Source organism: Bombus affinis, chromosome 6 (genome assembly GCF_024516045.1).
Source record: "Bombus affinis isolate iyBomAffi1 chromosome 6, iyBomAffi1.2, whole genome shotgun sequence".
In the NCBI taxonomy this organism is placed as follows: Eukaryota; Metazoa; Arthropoda; class Insecta; order Hymenoptera; family Apidae; genus Bombus; species Bombus affinis.
In genome coordinates this window covers 11,514,651-11,533,682 of record NC_066349.1, presented here as the reverse complement: position 1 = coordinate 11,533,682, position 19,032 = coordinate 11,514,651, and the positions used below count along the sequence as shown (strand labels likewise).

At 34.0% G+C, this 19,032-nt stretch overlaps 1 protein-coding gene across 4 annotated transcripts in view; it reads right to left on the bottom strand.

Annotated features, from left to right (window-relative positions):
* The window catches only part of LOC126917542 (caskin-1), a 51,444-nt gene that overhangs the window by 11,097 nt on the left and 21,315 nt on the right, over positions 1-19,032 (bottom strand). The window contains exon 1 of one of the 4 annotated variants that reach the window (XM_050724487.1): positions 10,622-12,158. The exons of 2 other annotated variants lie outside the window; for them this stretch is intronic. In XM_050724487.1, coding sequence (XP_050580444.1) covers positions 10,622-10,661 — 40 coding nt within the window. In that variant the 5' untranslated portion in view covers positions 10,662-12,158. Of the gene's footprint in view, positions 1-2,269; positions 2,694-10,621; positions 12,159-19,032 lie in introns of those variants that run through there. One more of the 4 variants, XM_050724486.1, reaches the window with a different exon arrangement.

Sequence of the window (19,032 nt, the reverse complement as noted above, 5' to 3'; positions counted from 1 at the left end):
CAAACTTATACTTTTTAACGCAAATAGAGAAGTAGAATATAAATAGAGATTCGTTCTATCTATTGATAATAAAAATTATAACGGGTACTGCAGTTTCAATATTTTATATGTTTCTGTAAACTTATGTACATTAAGAGTTCTCACATTGAGAATTGTACATTCAGTATCTTCTTGGAGTCAAATTATTAGATTGTGAATTTTTGTGCAAACCTATACTTGTAAACCTCAAATAGAGAAGTAGAATATAGATGGAGATTTGACCATCTATTGATAATAAGAATTATAACAGATACTGCAGTTTCAATATTTTATATGTTTCTGTAAACTTATGTACATTAAGAGTTCTCACATTGAGAATTGTACATTCAGTATCTTCTTGGAATCAAATTATTAGATTGTGAATTTTTGTGCAAACCTATACTTGTAGAACTCAAATAGAGAAGTAGAATACAGATGGAGATTTGACCATCTACTGATAATAAAAATTATAACAGGTACTGCAGTTTCAATATTTTATGTTTTTGTAAACTTATGTACATTAATAGTTCTCACATTGAGAATTGTACATTCAGTATCTTCTTGGAGTCAAATTATTAGATTGTGAATTTTTGTGCAAACCTATACTTGTAGAACTTAAATAGAGAAGTAGAATATAGATGGAGATTTGATCATCTACTGATAATAAAAATTATAACAGGTACTGCAGTTTCAATATTTTATATGTTTCTGTAAACTTATGTACATTAAGAGTTCTCACATTGAGAACTGTACATTCAGTATCTTTTTGGAATTAAATTATTAGATTGTGAATTTTTGTGCAAACCTATACTTGTAAACCTCAAATAGAGAAGTAGAATATAGATGGAGATTTGACCATCTACTGATAATAAGAATTATAACAGGTACTGCAGTTTCAATATTTTATGTTTTTGTAAACTTATGTACATTAATAGTTCTCACATTGAGAATTTTACATTCAGTATCTTCTTGGAGTCAAATTATTAGATTGTGAATTTTTGTGCAAACCTATACTTGTAGAACTCAAATAGAGAAATAGAATATAGATGGAGATTTTTTTCGTCTATTGATGATAAGAATTATAACAGGTATTACAGTTTGGATATTTCATATGTTTTTGAATATTATATGCATCTGTGCAGCTCTGTGGCTTTAAATTTGTTACAAACGCATACGAATTTATGGTATACCGATAATTATATATTTAATCCTTTCGCTACCATGCGTCACGCATACGTGACGCATTCTAAAAGCTGCTTGGATTATCTACTTATCAATTTTTATTATTATATATGTCATAATGTGTAACACGTGGAAAGTTCGTAACCTGAACTGTGAACAGCGAACCTTTCCTTAAGCGGTAATACCGAAAGAATTAAATAAAAAAAGTGATACAAAAATAATACTATACAACGCCAATTATATTTTATTTTATTCCCAAAATATTTAAGATAACTACAGGATTATTTTGTGTATCGCTTTGGCTTCTTTTTTATACTCGCTTGCTGCTTCTATTCGTTCTTCCTCTAACGATTATCTTAAAGTGAACCTTTATGATAGTATCATACTCTGAGTAACGTTTCAATTTATCAGGCCTATATAACTTCTCTGCTTTCATTCCCTTAATTGATGTAATAGAACCATTCACGTTAGTCCACTAATTGTTTGAAAAGCACTGTATACGAATACTCTGTTCCTCGTCGATAATCGTATGAGAATTTTCAATTAATTATATATATATATAATTATTATGTCTGTACGTAAAATTTTTATTCAGTTAGAAAATGTTTTCTCCATAAAGTATATAGCATACATAATATTTTAGAAACTCGTGATCCTGATCGATAATGTAAACATCTGCCATTACACTGTTACTTGATTTTCCTTTTATAGAATCTTTTATGAGAAAGTCCATATCCTTACCACATTGATTCTTGATCTAATCTGCAACTTTCAATCTTTCATAGATGTATCACAGCTTTGTGTTACTGTAAACTAGAGTTTCTATCGCACGTTATTAATAATAATAGTAATAATAATGATGAATCCAGGACGAGTGTTAGAAAAGATACAGAAAATTCGTGTAGAGATCGTGATGTTCGCTATAAAATTCACCGCCTTGTTTGTCAAATAATATCAAAAGCCTTGGGCAAAGATTCGGGAACATGGCAAGAGATTAACGTCCCTCGTGTCTACTACTTCTCGTATCTAAACGATGGGAAAAATAAATAAAAATCCCGGAGATACACACGTGTACTGAAAGTTGAATGAAGAATGCCGGAACACTTTGAAGACTGCAGCGAACATAGCATAGAAACGACCATTAATGCGATGCTAAACAACCGGATGCATGTCGAAGATACTCAAAGATGCAGCAAAGGCGACAACAAATAACATATAATCATCAAGCCGATCGTAAAATCAATCTATCCGGCGTATTTTGTCTGCTGGTATGGTCGACGATCATCGAAACTAGAAAGCTAAGCCTGTGCAGAAATAAAATGAATATCGATGTTAAACGCCTGGTATATCTTATTACGTATAACATTTATACACGATATAAACAACGCTGAGAAGATGAATTATAGATGTATGGATACTTATCGTATATTTCATTAGTTGTATTTAAATACATTTGTACGTTCGTCACGTTGCATTGTGTAAAACATCAAAAGAAATTGTAATACGATACATTTTTTTATTTTTCTTATTTGTCTTCTAATACTCTGTAAAAGAGGCGAAATGTACAAACAAATTGTAAATTATTTCAAGGAGAAAAAATCAAAAAATTCTTCTTACAAAAAACAATACTGTTCCTATAATTTGTATCGCGAGGAAATGAGATGCTGTTGGTGAAAGAAACGGTACATATTAAAGGCAAGACATTCTAAAGTTGGACTATAAGGCAATGTTGAGGCACCATAAATTACAGCAAGAACTACGTCGAGCGAATTGCAACACAGACTACTCTTTGTACTGACTGTTGCTGGCCCAAGGAAAATGGGGATCAATTCTGGAACATTAATCTGTATGCGGATACTGGACTGTAACATTTTGCGAAAAAAAAAATCAGATATGGAAATATCCTGATAAATAATTCTAAATCCCTTCTCTGTATTACTACTGCATCTCAGCCAACTATAGCGGAACTAAACTGAATTAATAGGTTATGTATATGATGTATGTATTCAAATTTAGCAAACATACATACCGATTTCGTAAATGTTTGTATTCATTTGGAATATTCAGTATAATTGCTTTACATTAAAGCATACGTGTGATACGACTACTTTTATACGGTCCTCATAATACATGATTTCCTTAGGAGCTTAATTTACAGGATAGGGGCTTAACGGAGAGTGGAAAAGTCACTAGAAAAATGACGAACAATCTCAGAACATCACTGACAATAAATTCACTGATGGATAGTCGTATATTTGCAGCTAATATACCAAGAAATTACATACTTACAAGATAACCTAATAATTCAGTGTTCAATCTTTTTGTCATATTAAAGGCATTAAAGTTGTGAGATCTATGTAATTGTACTAGATGTTAAAAGCTGTTTCAAGCAATAAATAAGTAAATAAATAAATGTAAAATCTCATCGAGACAACGTGTACTGTGAAATCCTTTTACAAGATTTTTATAGGTTAGGTCCATATAAACCATGCGCAAATGACGATTACGTCAGTTCGTGATTAGCCGAGACTTTGAGTGGCCATTTCTATTCACGATAAAATCTATATAACTTTTATGCTCTACATAAAATCGTATCATAATAAGACAGAAACATCGATCGACTCTCGGTAAAGGCTATGTAAAGAGATATCTACGCGAGGCCATTAATATCACGACTATTTTATCGGTCGATAAAACAGCGTATCGGAATTGATTCCTATATAAACGTCTTCGCTTTCTAGAGAAGAAAAAGTTTCCGAAATTACTTCGCTACAGTTTTTTTCTCTTTTCTTTTCTTTTTTTTCTGTTGCTTCGTTCGGTCTGGAGTTCATTAGTAGTTTAAACGTGAAAACACTTATCGCAGAAAGCGGTGGATTTATTACGGGTAGAGGCTAAAAAGTTTTGTCTGCTCAAGGTCGGTATTCGACTGCGAATTATACCAACCACGATCCCCACTTTTTTACGGTTTTGCCACGTGCCTGGCCTCTTGTCACGTACGCATCGCGGATACAAGGCTGGCCACGTTCGAACTTTCAACGGTGTTAGTCACTGAAACGCGATCTCTGCCTCTTTCTGCTTCTGTCTTTGTATATTCCTTCCGTCTAACGTTCTTTCTGCATTCCTATATTTAGTATCTATTCCTACATGCACGTACTTCCGTCTCTATACAGTGCCTAATGAAAATACTTAAACGCTTACCATAGAAAACTTGTACATTTATATTGCATGTGTTACATAGAACATCTTGAATTTCTTCAGTACCTTAATCAGACATGATTGTTTCCATTATATCGGTCAGATTTGAGATCAATCGCAAAATTCATATAGAAGTTACAGTAAGCTTATTGGCATGTAGGAAGTTATTTCCCCTGTTGGCCTTCCTGGTCTAGGGATTAATATGATTTAGGTTATCTTCCAATAAATTGGGAAGAAACTTAATCTGAGCAACTCACTACAAATATATATTTAGTAAAGAATTAATACATTGTATGAATAGCCATTTTAAACATATAATACGTGTTAAAGATGGCCACACAGAATACTTAAAACTGTTCATACAATGAATAATTGACTGCTCAAATACTTCTCTGATGTCTGTGAAATATATACCTGCATTAAATATTTTGTAGTTTCTAATGTATATTTCCAGGTCTGTTTAAACTTTACCAATACGATCATGGCAGTCGACCTTCGTTACAGCGCTAATGAAATTTCAAAATATTTTATATAACACGTGCAATATGGACATAAAAGTTTTCTATGGCAAACGTACAAATACTTTTGCGTGCAACTATAGTTGCTATCTCCTCTGTTACTCTCCCCTATTACTGTACTTTTCTGTTTCATATATAGTATTACACGAATTTTCAGGTACAGTGAGGAGCGTACAGGATCGAATCTGGTATAGGGACTTTCCCTATTTACAGGGTAGCCAACAGGGTGCCAACTGATTTAAGAATTTAATAGCTTGAACAATAAAGTACGTAACTTCAATTTGTTTCCTCTCTAAGAGAGTTAACGAGACCATCGCGAAGATGGCTATTATGAAATTTTTATTTAGTTTGTAAATAGAAAAAGGAAAAACTACTTGAAGATTATGAACATCCGCAGTCCATTCGTAACTCATACACTTGCTACTGAATACAGTTATTCGTAAAAATCTTTTTAACTCCTGGAGGAAGGTCATTTTTGTTAAAGTAAAACAACTAGCTAATTTCTTGGCAAACTTAGCGCGTCCCAAGAAGATTAAAAGCTGTGAAAACGCGAAACGAGCAAGGCAAAAAGTAACGGCTCGATGGTACGTACGCCTTAAAAGGAAATAGGTGTTTGGTGAAGTAATTAATGTCATTCCGTTGGATCATTCTAGGAATTTAGGTGTACAGAGGAGACACGTGTAGGCGTGATGGAAGCCGTAACACGGAAAATACAGAGGGCGAGAAGAACGAAGATAAAAAGCCGAGTAAAAGAGAAGAGGAGGTCAAAGTCAACTAACTGTGTAAATTCGTTAGCGTTTCTGTAAATACAGAAACCTGAAAGCGCAAGGAGACCAAAGAATCTACTTTCTGGTGCTCCTCTTCTTCTCCTCCATGGAGAAAAATTCTAACGAAGTTTACCATCGATGAGGTTTCAGAAGCACGTGATTTCTATGCATTTCCAAACCTTCTCGACGTTTGTCTTAAAACATCAGAGAATAGAAATCTTTTGAAACACTGGAAGTAGTAAAAATATTAAACGTAAAGAGGTCGGTAAGTATTGTATGCCCATGGAAGATGTAGAAAAATATCAATATTATTATTATTGAATTAATACTACAAGATAATAATATTAATTATATTTGATTACAAAGCAAAGAAAGATTATGTACGAACTTTTTCAGTAAATTCCTCAAGAAATGGCAATACTAGAATATCGAAGATATATGACAAATATAAGTTGACTTGGGTATTTCTCAGAATAATAATTGCTAGGTATATTTTCTGAAGGTAATTTTGCAGAAACATCTGCAGAAACATACATATATGCAAAGTGTTTGTCCAGGATAAAGATACAAAGCGAATGTGCCAGCTTGAAGATAAGTTCCACCAAGGTCTTTCTTACGGTGCACATAGCTTACACAACGGATGCTTACTGCGCGAATGCTTCCTGCTATGATTCCTACTTATAATTCATGACGGTAATCTGAACTTAGATGACACAAGCGTCAATTCATACAGCGAGCCCAATGATGCAGAATATTATTCCACGACGAATAAGATCAGGTACGCGATACACCTATAGAATGCAAAATCTATTACGTGAATCTTCCTGCTGTATTATAAGCTTCAGTTTGTATTAAGAAGATGTGCAATTATTTTTCGAAAAGAAATTACATTAACAAAGAATTGTCCAACTCTGCTGGATCTGTACGACAGAAAACGAATGTTATATTTCGATAGATGTTGTTAATAAAATAAATATTGAGGAAATGATACTCTGCTACGCGATACAAAAACAACAAAAAAATAAATAAAAATATAAAGAACGACAAGATGTACGTATTTGACTCGGAAATATCAGGTACACGTTCAGATATTTTTTATTTTTGAATAACCGATGTAGTTACCGAATTTCCAGATAAATGTAACGTTCAAAAAATTATCCCAATCATGATTAACAATTAAAAATATCTTATAGGTAAATTCAGTATAATAAAAAAAAAAAAAAAAAAAGAGAGACGTTCCTTTGCTGAATTTAGCGATTTAGGCACATCAACCTTTTTTTGCATCCTATATCTTCCATCATTTTGTTTCTTTCAATAGGACACATAGCTTACAACAGACTCCCACGACAGACACGAATCAGTTAAGCAGTATTTAAGTTATGAGATACAAACAAACGCACATACATACATACAATAAGGCCAAACACCCAGCACAGTCAGGTAAATACTAGATAGTTGTTTAATATTTGGCTTTGATATCCGATATAATGTTATCGTTTTCTTTTTTCGTATTCCACGATTTTTATGAATCAAGTATTTCAGAAAACAAAAAGAAGATATCTGAAGAGACGCGAACGTGAGGAAGAATCGAGGAAAGCTAGCTGCAAAATAATATTATCAAGGCAACTAATAATTTACGTAGGAAACGAAACGATGAAGTCGCTAGTAATAGAACTGATATTACAAATTTATTGGCTTCTTAAGAGCAATTGCGGAAGAATTATTGAATCAAAATGTATCTCAGTTTCTGAGAACGAAGAACACGTTGCGTTTATAAAAACCGAGAATATTTCCTACATTTCCAGTTACATTTTATAAAAAGGATCATTTCTATCGAAATGAAAATTACAAAATTTCACTGCAAAATTAGTGCGATCTATGTCAAGATTACTACGAGATGCTTATTATTGTACACGTCCAAACGCGAATACATTAACTATACAATTAAAACCTACTACAAAGTATATATAAATACAATAAATATAAATTATTACATAAATAAAAAATAGTTTCTTTACGTAACATAAGGAGAAAAATTAATATTATAATTGTCGTAACACAATGGAACGGATAACTACGTAATCAGAGTGGTCGACTGTTAAAACATTGGTCTAAACCAAATCCATTCTCAAGCACAGACGCTCGAATCGATACAGATTTATCTGTCTAGTGCTGTTCTTGCGAAGCTGGAGGTTGCACAAGCTGTAAGACACGTACGGACGAGGATTTAGTACTCGAAGGGTTAACGCTAATTCATAAATAAAATTATAATTAACTGCGAATAGATGGCCAAGCATGCGTCTTTTGTGGAAACATCCAACGCTAATAAAATTGCTGGTACAATAGTTGGACGTAAGTGTAGGTAAGTTGATAAAGCATGCGGATAAATTGTGGGAGATCTCTGCGGAATTAAATCTATTAAAGAGCTAGAGAGAGTGTGGGCGTTTCCGTGACTCGCATTCAACACGTGTCATTTGATACGTAAGATGTTATTCCGTGTCATAAAGCTAATGCTCATCACGCTGATCTTATCCAGCTTCTTAATTAATTTCGCTAATTACCCTCGACGATCGATCGAAAGCTGAATCGAGCGTAATACTGTGCGCACAGCCGGCGTAGGAAGTTCGATTAATCTTGAAATGTTTTGTTACCGACACTGTATGGTACACGCTGATACAGCATATCGGGTGATTCCAAATCGAACGATTCATTTGTTTAAAACGTTCTATTCTGCTCGATCAAAGTTCGAATCGACTTGGTATTGTCAGCAACGTTGCTTCAGCGATAAGTCACGCTGCTCAAGTTATTTCAATCTAAATTACATTTTAATGCACGCAAATAAATACGTGTTTGACCTGCTGTGATTTCTGAATTCTTTATGCCTCAAGATAGCTTTCGCTTCGATCGAAAGACGTACTTTTAACGTTTTAAGAGATAGAATAAATAACAAAACATAGAAATAGAATATAACGTAATACAGTAAAAGTTGAACGAGAAGATCGCGTATATTGTATTTTTATTTTTCTCAAACTCGAGAAATTTTCGAACGAAGAAGAAACGCTATCGAATTGAAAATGACTCGAGATTAAGGTGTGCTGGGAACGAATCATTGAGACGTATAGGATCGAATGACGAAATTAAAAATACAAATATAATGCAATATAATAATATGATATTCGTGCAAATGGAACGATGGTAAATATTCTTATTAATATGAATGAAAATATTCTTGTTAATATTAGTCATAGATTTTTTTTTTCTATGCTACATAAAGATATGTTTCTGTGTGGAAATATGCGAAGCAGAGGTTGAATTCATATGCACACGAGGAGAGATAGCGAGGAAGGTTATATGGACACGTACCAGATAAGAATTGGCTGCATTGGCAACGGTACTGCGCTTTTAAAAAGAGCTATTGTATCTCCATAGAAATAAAACTCCGGCAGAAATCAGGAAAATGTTCAGATAAAGAAAGGTGGTAAGCGATTTAAAAATTTCAGAAAATTTACCACAAAGAGATGAGAATTTTTTCAACAATAATACGTAGAAGTTTAGAAAGTCGAGTCGAATTGTAAGGAAAGTAAGATCATCGAAGGATCGTTTAAAATAGAAAAATCCGATGAAACGAAGATGCAGTTCCTACGAAGCTGTAAATTTTGATGGAATTTACCGAAGGAAAAGCAGAACGAAGAAGAAGTATTTCGAGTGTTAGCTTAGCTGTAACGTTCGGTTAGAAGTCTATTTATTTAGATCTCGAATGTACCACTCATACGCTTTGTATAACTGTCGAAATATGTGATAATAGGATTACGAGAAATTCATATCTTGATTAAATATCGTTAATAGTTAATTGAGTACACAAGACGCGTACAAGCAATAACGTAAGCGAAGAAGGAACATGTGTATCAATTGGTCTAATTATTACTGGAATGAATTTCACTAATGATATGTAAACAATATAGATGCCAGTGTTACATCATTTCATATATACGAGACTAATGAATCTAAAATAAAATAAAATACAATAGAATAAAATAAAATAAAATAGAATAAAATAAAATAAGGTAAGGGAAAGGCGTATTAATTACTTGGATAATTGTTACATAATTTTCTAATTTATAGTAGCATGTAAATTATTGATGTATTTACAACACGGAGGGACAGGAAAGAGCTAAGACACAAGGTGGTTGCATGACAGTAAATGAGGACAATGGGGAAACAAGTACAGAAGATGGCTAGTAGAGCGTAAAAATCTATTTCCAATAATCAGCAAACGATTAAACGTGGCAAGCACAGTACAAATAGCGTTGGAGTATTGAGGCGCGTGATGGTGTCACAAAGTCTTGAGGAATTAGGTACAAGAGTACTTTAAAAACCTCAAGAATCAAGTAACCTAGGAAGGAACGAGGTGTAAACAATAATAAAACAGTCTGGATACGAGGAACGATTAATTCTTCAACGAATGATAATTTATAAAAAGAGGAAAATAGAGAAAGATAAAAATGAGAAGAACTGTAGGGAAATTTTAGTAAAATAATTGGATCAAGATTTAGGTGCGTCTAAAAGATGGGATCTAGATAGAAAATCGCTTTGGACTTGGAATTAAACTGGAAGAAACACAAATAAATTACCGGAATCTCGACGTATCGGCTTAGAACGAGAAAATGCAAATTTCATTTGCAGAAATAACAAATTATTGATATATAAAATCATTATTCGACATATACGAATGGATTGAGGAATCTGGGCCATGGCAGTCAAAAGTTAAACATCAAAATATTGGAATATCTCCAACGCAACGTGGTTCTTATTTAAAAAACTACTGTACAAAGAAAACCTTAAAAATTCCCATGGTCGAAGAAGGAATTAGGCACACCAAAGCACAAATAACAATAAACAGCCACACGAACCTACTAGCTAAAAGCTGCTGCACGAACTTACCAAGAAGACTCAAGATAAAACGCTCCTCCGACTTACTCATTCTCACGCTTCATTCAGCGATTGCCTATGATCGTATCGAAATCCACAAGATTCGCTTCAACTTCTCAAAAGAGGTTCTCAAAAGAGGACATTTAATAAAGGAGATAAAAAATGAGAAATTAGATATCACGAGTCTCATAAAGTATTACTATAGTATTCGTACATTTCGTACCTAGATACCACTCTAATAATAATTCCTCGTATAATAAATAGTTTTATAACACGCCGAAAATCGCGGTATCAAGTAAGTTGGATGGATAGATAACGCGTTATATGAAAACTTTCTGACCCCGTGTGCATCGCAACATCTGCATTGTAAAGTAAACTCTCGCGCATCTTGTCATTGATAAACTTGCTATCACTGATAACGTACACAAACACCGAATATGCCCGTGCAGCGCCTGGGAAAAACGACGACTCCTTGCCACGTGTTTGTCTAGTTTGGTAACTGTTTCATACGCATGCACGTACGATTCACGTCGTTAAATAAAACGATAAATTACGTATGACGCAAGAAATATTACTATTTGATATATATACACTCGATGTTGGTGGAAGGTAAATTTGTGTATGGAAGTATGTAGAAGAGAGTTAAACAAGCGAAGGCAAGTGCCGAGGTGAAAAAAACGTGGAATGAAAGAAGAAACCAGAAATAGATCCTTGCTCTCTTTTAAAACAAACAGCTCTCACAAGTGCGCCATTCGAAACAGCCCCTCGACATAAAAACACGTGTTTATTTTCAGCATGCGCGAGTTTCTTTCACATTCTGTACAACAATGTCCGACCAATCTCAAAGGATTCACACGCACCACGATATGACAAAGAGCGTGACAAGTGTTCCGATGATTCTTCTTCTTTTTCTGCTAGATCATAGATGTGCAGAATGTTTTATGTGATCGATTCGTCGTTTCTAACGATATCGTATATTTTTATTCTTGGAGATTGGAAATATGATACTATACAGGATATCCCAGCTAAATGGGATCACCTAGATATCTGCCTGATTTACGACTGTATAAGAAAACTCCTTTAGACAAAGTTACGCTATCCCAAGTTAGTACATAGTAAAAAGAATCTTTTTCCAAGATCCTTTCTTTTTCACGAGATTCCAACGTCGTCTGTATGTTTTTAAATGGAATGCTATATTCTTTTCATCCATCGAATAACGTGTTTTTTTATTCTATATACAAAAGTACCGAGGTATTTGTGTTTGGAAGAAATGATTGGTTTAAAACATATTTCAATCTTAATTTTGTCACAGTTGGCGTACAAAAGACAAGGAAAGACGAAAAATGATGCTCTCGTGTTTGTCTGTGTTTATCTGTTTTAAAAAATACCGATGACTTTAACTTGAGAAAAAATTGAAAAGGACACGTGCCTTTTGAGACGGTGCAACTTTCTTTTGAGAAGCTGTTCCGTGCAACAGTACGTAAGACAGATATTTAAGCGATCTCATTTCGCTAGAATACTCTGTATAATTATTTTTCAACAGATGAGTTTTGATAAATTCTACATTCATGTATAAATAGCTAGAAAGATTTACCGAATGTCCAGCTGAACAAATTGTAAAGTATAAATTAAATAAAAAAAAAAAAAAAAAAATTGTATGAATATCGATCTCTTCTCGAACGATTCACTGAACATTGTGCAGTTTTATTTTTAGAAGGTTTATCGAACGAGGAAATTTGGAGAAGGCGTCTAAATTTAAAAAACAAGCAACGAATTCCACACATCTACATCGATTCTCGGAGAAAAATTCTAATTTCGTGTAAAAGACATTTCTTTCCATCTTAAACAAAATTGTCTTTTTTATCGATACCTTCACTTATTTTTTAACGCAATATTACAATACCTGTGTTTTATTTATTTACCTGTTATTAATTTACCATTTATATACCTGTGTATTTAATTTTATATTGTTATATACTCATCTTTTTACAAGACATTACAACTGAGATATTTAAACAAATATGTATATTTCAAAAACTTTGTAAAATGATAAACGCAACGATGACTCGATCTTTTTATCGATCGTGGATGGAACAGTGGATTCAAAGGTGGATCGAAGTAGCGTGAAGATCTTCGATCTGTTACGCGAGAAAAAACCTAAATAGACTCCTCCCTGTTTCATTGGAACTAACCGTTTCACAAATATGCAAAGTATGTTCCGTAACTAAACATGGGAACAATCGTAACTTATTGCATAAAACCAGTTCGAATGAAGCAATGCGATGGCGTCAGTAGAGTCGACATCGACCGATGAAATCGTAGTAGAAAACCACCTATCCGGTGGTAATCGTTGTCGACAGACCTGTGGAACTAGGTTGGTCTTGGCCTGTTGTCCTAACTCGTGGCTTGGCAACTGGTTAGTTGTGTACACTACTGTGCAGAAGTTTAAGATTAAACACTTTTCTATTTTTCTCACAAATCCAATACGACGTAACAAAATAAAATATACAAAGGCGACTGATATTAAAATATATGTAGAATCTATTAAAGCGACGCGTAAAATCTATTTTGGAAGTAAATTTTCTGCCGCTAAATCGTACCTCTTTTACGAAGAATAATTGCAAAAATTTTAATCCACCAAAAATGGCTGAAATTTTTCCAACGAGGTAAAATTTCGAAACGCTAACGTAACGGCTGAAATATTTATAAAATAATTTAAATATTTAAAAAGCATTATATCTTTTTCTTAATTTTCTAATTAATTGTTCGATTGTTTCTAACCACTATAACAATTTATTATATAATAGATCGTGGTTTTTATAGGAAATTTAAAGATTTCAAAATGCACGGGATACGCATAATACATGAAAGCATATAAAATATCCAGAGTAGAATATTCGTTACAATATGGTGGATGAAACCAAATACCGTTTATGTTTCACATTGTTTAGCTGTGCTCGTAAAAACATAAAAATGCACGAGTATCCACAGTCCAATCATTGACTGATATAAAAAAAGAGAAAGAAAAAGAAAGAAAATATCTGGGTATTTGTAGGAATATAGAAGCACAGCATTCCTTCCATAGGAGACAATAGAGACATTTATATAGGAAAATCAATTATTCAACGTAATATCGTCTTCATAGTGGTTTATGGGCCTGTAAACTGTCGGCTATGACTATTGTTCTAATCCCGCTCGTTAAGCTCGACCGTTATAGTCGCCATGTTGAGTGGTCTCGAAAGTTAGGTTATAATACTGTGGGACCCCCATGCCTGTTAAGCGAGATGGTCTCTTTGCGCTTGCTTTACTTAAGCCTTAAAGCGTTGCTGCATAACCCTGCGTTCGATCAAAGCCTTAACCTGTTCGTCTCGAAAGACCCTCAGGTGGACCCAAAATAGGTATCGGGGTGATAAGTGTGTTAAGAGGGCATTAGTGCGGGTAGATGGCACGCTCGTTGCCATGTTTTTACAGCAACGGGCCATTCACACTCGAGTATCATCCTCGTGCCTTTCTTTATTATTTCTTCGCGCTTGGCGTTCAGAAATTTTGTAAATATGTACGATAAAATATTATTTTCTGTGAGAATTGTAATATTCTACCGGATAAAAAAATATATATATATTTATAATGTATAGATTTATTAGTTTAAGCTGTATCCAGCCAAATAGAGTAATAGTAAATTGGGTTTTTAAATTAATTTTAAAATTGTTTACGGATATATTACGAATTATCGATAGAAAATTATATTATTTAACCAACTTTTCTAAACAGCGTTTGAGTATATTATTCTTCAAACATCTCTTGGATTATTATCATCAGCGCGAACTATCATCCCTGATTCATATACGTCCTAATTTTTGTTTAACGTTTTCCAGAAGAATATCAATTTCCATTTATTTCCAAGACTATTTCTAGATCTCTTTCTACGTTTCTACGTCTATTTCGGATTTGAATCGAAGGCATTGGCTAATTTCTGTACTGGTAGGTGTTCGTGGTTTGCATCGAACAGCCTGAGTGATAACTACAGAAATTGTAGACTGTAATAAACCTTCGGATCGCGTTTTTTTTAAGAACAATAGCTGTATCTCGGTTAATATCGTACATTAAGTACGTACGTACATATCGTAGACTGGAAATGTCGTATAAAATAAATGAAAGATAAAATATAGATGCAATATAACAGAGTGAAATATGTTGAAGATAAACTGACAAACGAGGCACTTAGAAGCAAAAGGACCCAGTGGCATTTTTCTGATATCGAGTTTGGAATTCAAACGTGTTAAAAGAATTCCACGTAATGTCTCCATGAGAATGAACTTATATTTCATGTTTGACATATGGTAAGAAGCGTATACGAAAATCTCCAACGAAATTCATTTCTTTTTTATTTATAAATTATCGAATATACGGAAGCTAACATCGTGATGACGTTACAATGGCACTACTTTCAATATTTCTCGCTTAATTGACTATGGCCAATTTCTCTAGCCTTCAGATGATACTTTCACACAACGTTGGATCATTCGAATTATTCACAAACATTTATATCTAACGATTTAACCAATTCTAATTTAATCCTCTTTGTTCCAAATCGAAAAGTTTCAAAAATACCACTTGCATCCGTCTGGTTCTGTAAGCGCAAATATCAACCGTGACGAAAATATCCAACAGGTGTAGTATGTTACTGTTTCGAGAACTAAATTCGTTTCTCTGTTATTCCGAGCCATTTGTTCTTGTCTGCATCGTGTCGTTATTTTTAGAGAAGCGTGGCTAGATAGGTACAAACGAGACGGCTGAACGTTGAATACCATTAAAAGGATAAAACTATAGAAACCGCTGGCAAAGAAACGGAACAGGTTTCTGGAATTAATTACAACAGATTGTATTCCCGATGCAATTTATATGCCATTTGCATCTTCAGCATCGATATACATATACGTAAACCATTATTCTGCCCTTGATGGAATTATTCACAGGTTTAATGACATCATTTCAACGTTTCATTTTCTACATAAAGTTGTAAATAAAACACTAGATAGTTGTAACGTTTGATAATAGAACCTCTTCGCGTATGACACAACCCGATTCATTTTTTAACGACAACTTTTGTCCCCGGTAGAAGCCATTTCTTTTTTCTTTAGATTCTATATTTATCTGTTCATAAATATGGAAATACCTTGGCCATTTTGCACAGCTAAACTGATATTATTAGCGAAGCTTTACGAATTACAAATTACGACTTGTCGAGTATTAACCAATTAGCTGTTGCGAACTGTTTGGAAACTTTGAAAAGCGTGTACCTAAAATGCGACGCAAAAGGTAAGCGACGACGAGTATATTCGTCAGACACAGAGTATACGTGGCTGTTGTAACATAGAATTAAGCTGTAACGAAACGACTGTTTTATTTCTGAACTTTAATGCCGTCGTAACCACAAAGTATCGCCATTTTTTCGTGACGAGTATACTCGTCAGAAACAGCTAACTGGTGAATAAACTATCTTGCACGACAGCAAGAAGTTCGATAGTGAAACAAATAAAGTCACATACGATAATAATAAAAATAAGGAGGTCCGTGACTCGTAACTTGTAACTTGTCCACTTGCAAATACTACTAACATTACGACTAATAAATTATTCCGTAAGATTATTCCGAAAGCTTTATACCAACAAATTAATAAATGTCTTAATGCCCGCGAAGCGAGACAGTATGTTACAATATGAGCAGGGTAAAAATGAATTTTACAAAAGAACCTCTGAAACTGACTAAAAATTTAATACGAAAAATTTTAATACGAAACGAAATACGAATTTTATAAAAATATAAATACGAATGCCGTACAACATGAAATATGATTTTTGTTGTACGAAAAAAACTGATCTCAAAATCGTTTCAAATATTATTTCAAATATACGTATGTAATTAACAATACATCGCGACCTTATGATACCCACAGTTAAGGAAGAAATATCGAAATTCAGTAACATAGTTAACAACCACCAAAACCCATTAGTTACCCAATTACTTGACACGACGGATCAGATCCGCAGATTAAAAGGACAATACCCTTTAGATTTAAGCATTAGATTCAACTAGAGTCAAACATACTATAAACTCTTATAATCCAAGTTACAGTAGCACGCCAAAATAATTGACTTATAATTCTCAATGAGAATTGACTGTAAAAAGTTCACCAAATAAAAAAGAAAATATACGATTATATCGACTATATTATTATACGATCGTGTGTTTCACGTTAGATATTGATATTCACATGGTTCGATTTATACCATCGAACTCGCATGAATGTGCTTAGAAACGGTGCAACACGTTGTAATTTGAAATTCCACAATTTCAATACAATCGAGCGGAACAAATTGATTTCCACGCTTTCCATCAATGACGCAATCTCTCGTCCATACAATTAAGCAAAGGGTGACCCATCTCGCTTTACGATCGGAAAATATCGAACATATGGATCTGAAAGAAGTTCGAGTGGCCCATTAAAGTTAAGTTAGAAAACTCGATAGCTAAGTACCTGCGCGATATTCTAAGGGCAATGCTTACTGCATAAGAAATTATCGACTTTTTATTTTCTCCAAATGCACGGATAAGCAATATAATTAAATACATAACGTGTTCTCTGTTCGCAGGTCTGCTACTCTATAAATAGCTGGCCTAACTTCCGATTCGAAAGACAGGCAACAAGTTTCACCTATGCAATCGCATTCTCTGTCTTTAATTCTAAAGATATTCAAATTGAAGAAAAATTGAGAAATTGATTGAACGAGATAACAACGAATGTACGATTTTTAATTAAATTTAATTAAATTTCAATTTTAGTGTTAACACTAGAACTACCACGCCAGTCAAATTGACCGGTTTTACAATTTTATTATAAAATTCCTACTTCGTGTTATATTTTTTTCCACAATGATGTAATGACTTTCGCAACGATAACTAAAAGAATAATATAATGAATTTTATTTTGTTCTTTACGTATTCAAATTTAAAATAATTTTATATTAAGACTACTTATACCAATACCAGTCAAAATGACTGGTACTCGTCAAAGTGTAAAAGGGTCCTGCAATCTGTTTATCGAACCCCAATTAACCAGTTTCCTCGTTTCGTACAACTTACCACACGTTTTTAAAATTTGTACCGCGTATCGTTCGATACGACGATATCAGTTATCAGGAAAATCGCGGATCGATCGCTGGATCGCTAGATGCTAACGCTAAAAATACCACACCAGTGAAAATGACTGGTTCTACGATTTTATAAATGTGTCAACCCCCGTTTAGCGATCATTTTAGGGATCATCGTTAATAATACCAAAAATGTACTACATAACATGGAATTCCTTCCGTAAGAAAGTAATAAATCAATAAATATAAAAATATCGTATTATTACGTATTTTTTAAAAACCAGTCATTATCACTAGTTTTGGTAGAAATAACTTTGTGTTAACTATTCTAGTGTTAACCTTATATTATATCTGTAAAAATATGAATTTCCATAAAAACCGGTGCTCCAGTTATAACGTTGCGAGCGATCAGCTTATCGCGTAATTTATTCGATCTATTTTGAATGGCGACTAGTCGCCCAACGTCTCGCGAACAGAGCGTCACACTTACGATGCATGAGATTCTTCCAGCTGCCATAAATCGCCTGGATGCACTTATCAAGAGGAGTAGCGGATAATAGTGCACTGGTTTTACGTGCACTTAAGTTGCCCTCGGAGCAGCTTCTGAACAAATTGCCGTTGCTTATCTGGCAAATCACCGGGCTACGTTCTCGTCGTGGATGAAGTTTCGTCTTCGACATGTCGAGGACACCGCCAGGGATCCAGGATTCGACGGCTGGATCGCGAAAGCTTCTATAAGTGGAGGACAATTTTTTCGAGGACTTCTGCAGAAACCGCTTGCCAGGTGGTAAGGGCGGGGGACCCAAGCAGCTCGTGACGGCAGTGATCGCCATTTATGGCCGAACTCACTTTTATTCCAACGACTTTGAGTCTATCGATCTTTTACAACCGATTATTTCAACAACAGCTTTCCCTATTTGCTTTTCTATCACATTGATATTATTATGCGTGCGCTTTGTATTTCATATCCGTACGTTTACAAAAATGCGATTACAAAAATGATTCTGTCGCTCTGGAAATGAACATTCTGTTCGTTACTATCTCTGCTAGATATTTAAAATTACGGTTCGTAACGGAGTAGCTTAAATGAAAGGGCGAAAAAGATACGAACCGGAGGAAATTTTCTGTTTCGATCGACGTATTAAACGTTAAGAGAAATATAATCGAATAGTCACGAATATAGTTGATAAGTGGACACAGATACAGTTGAAGTTGTTTCAGCTTCGATTTGGTAATATCTACGTAGGAAAATTAATTATACCAGAAACGCGT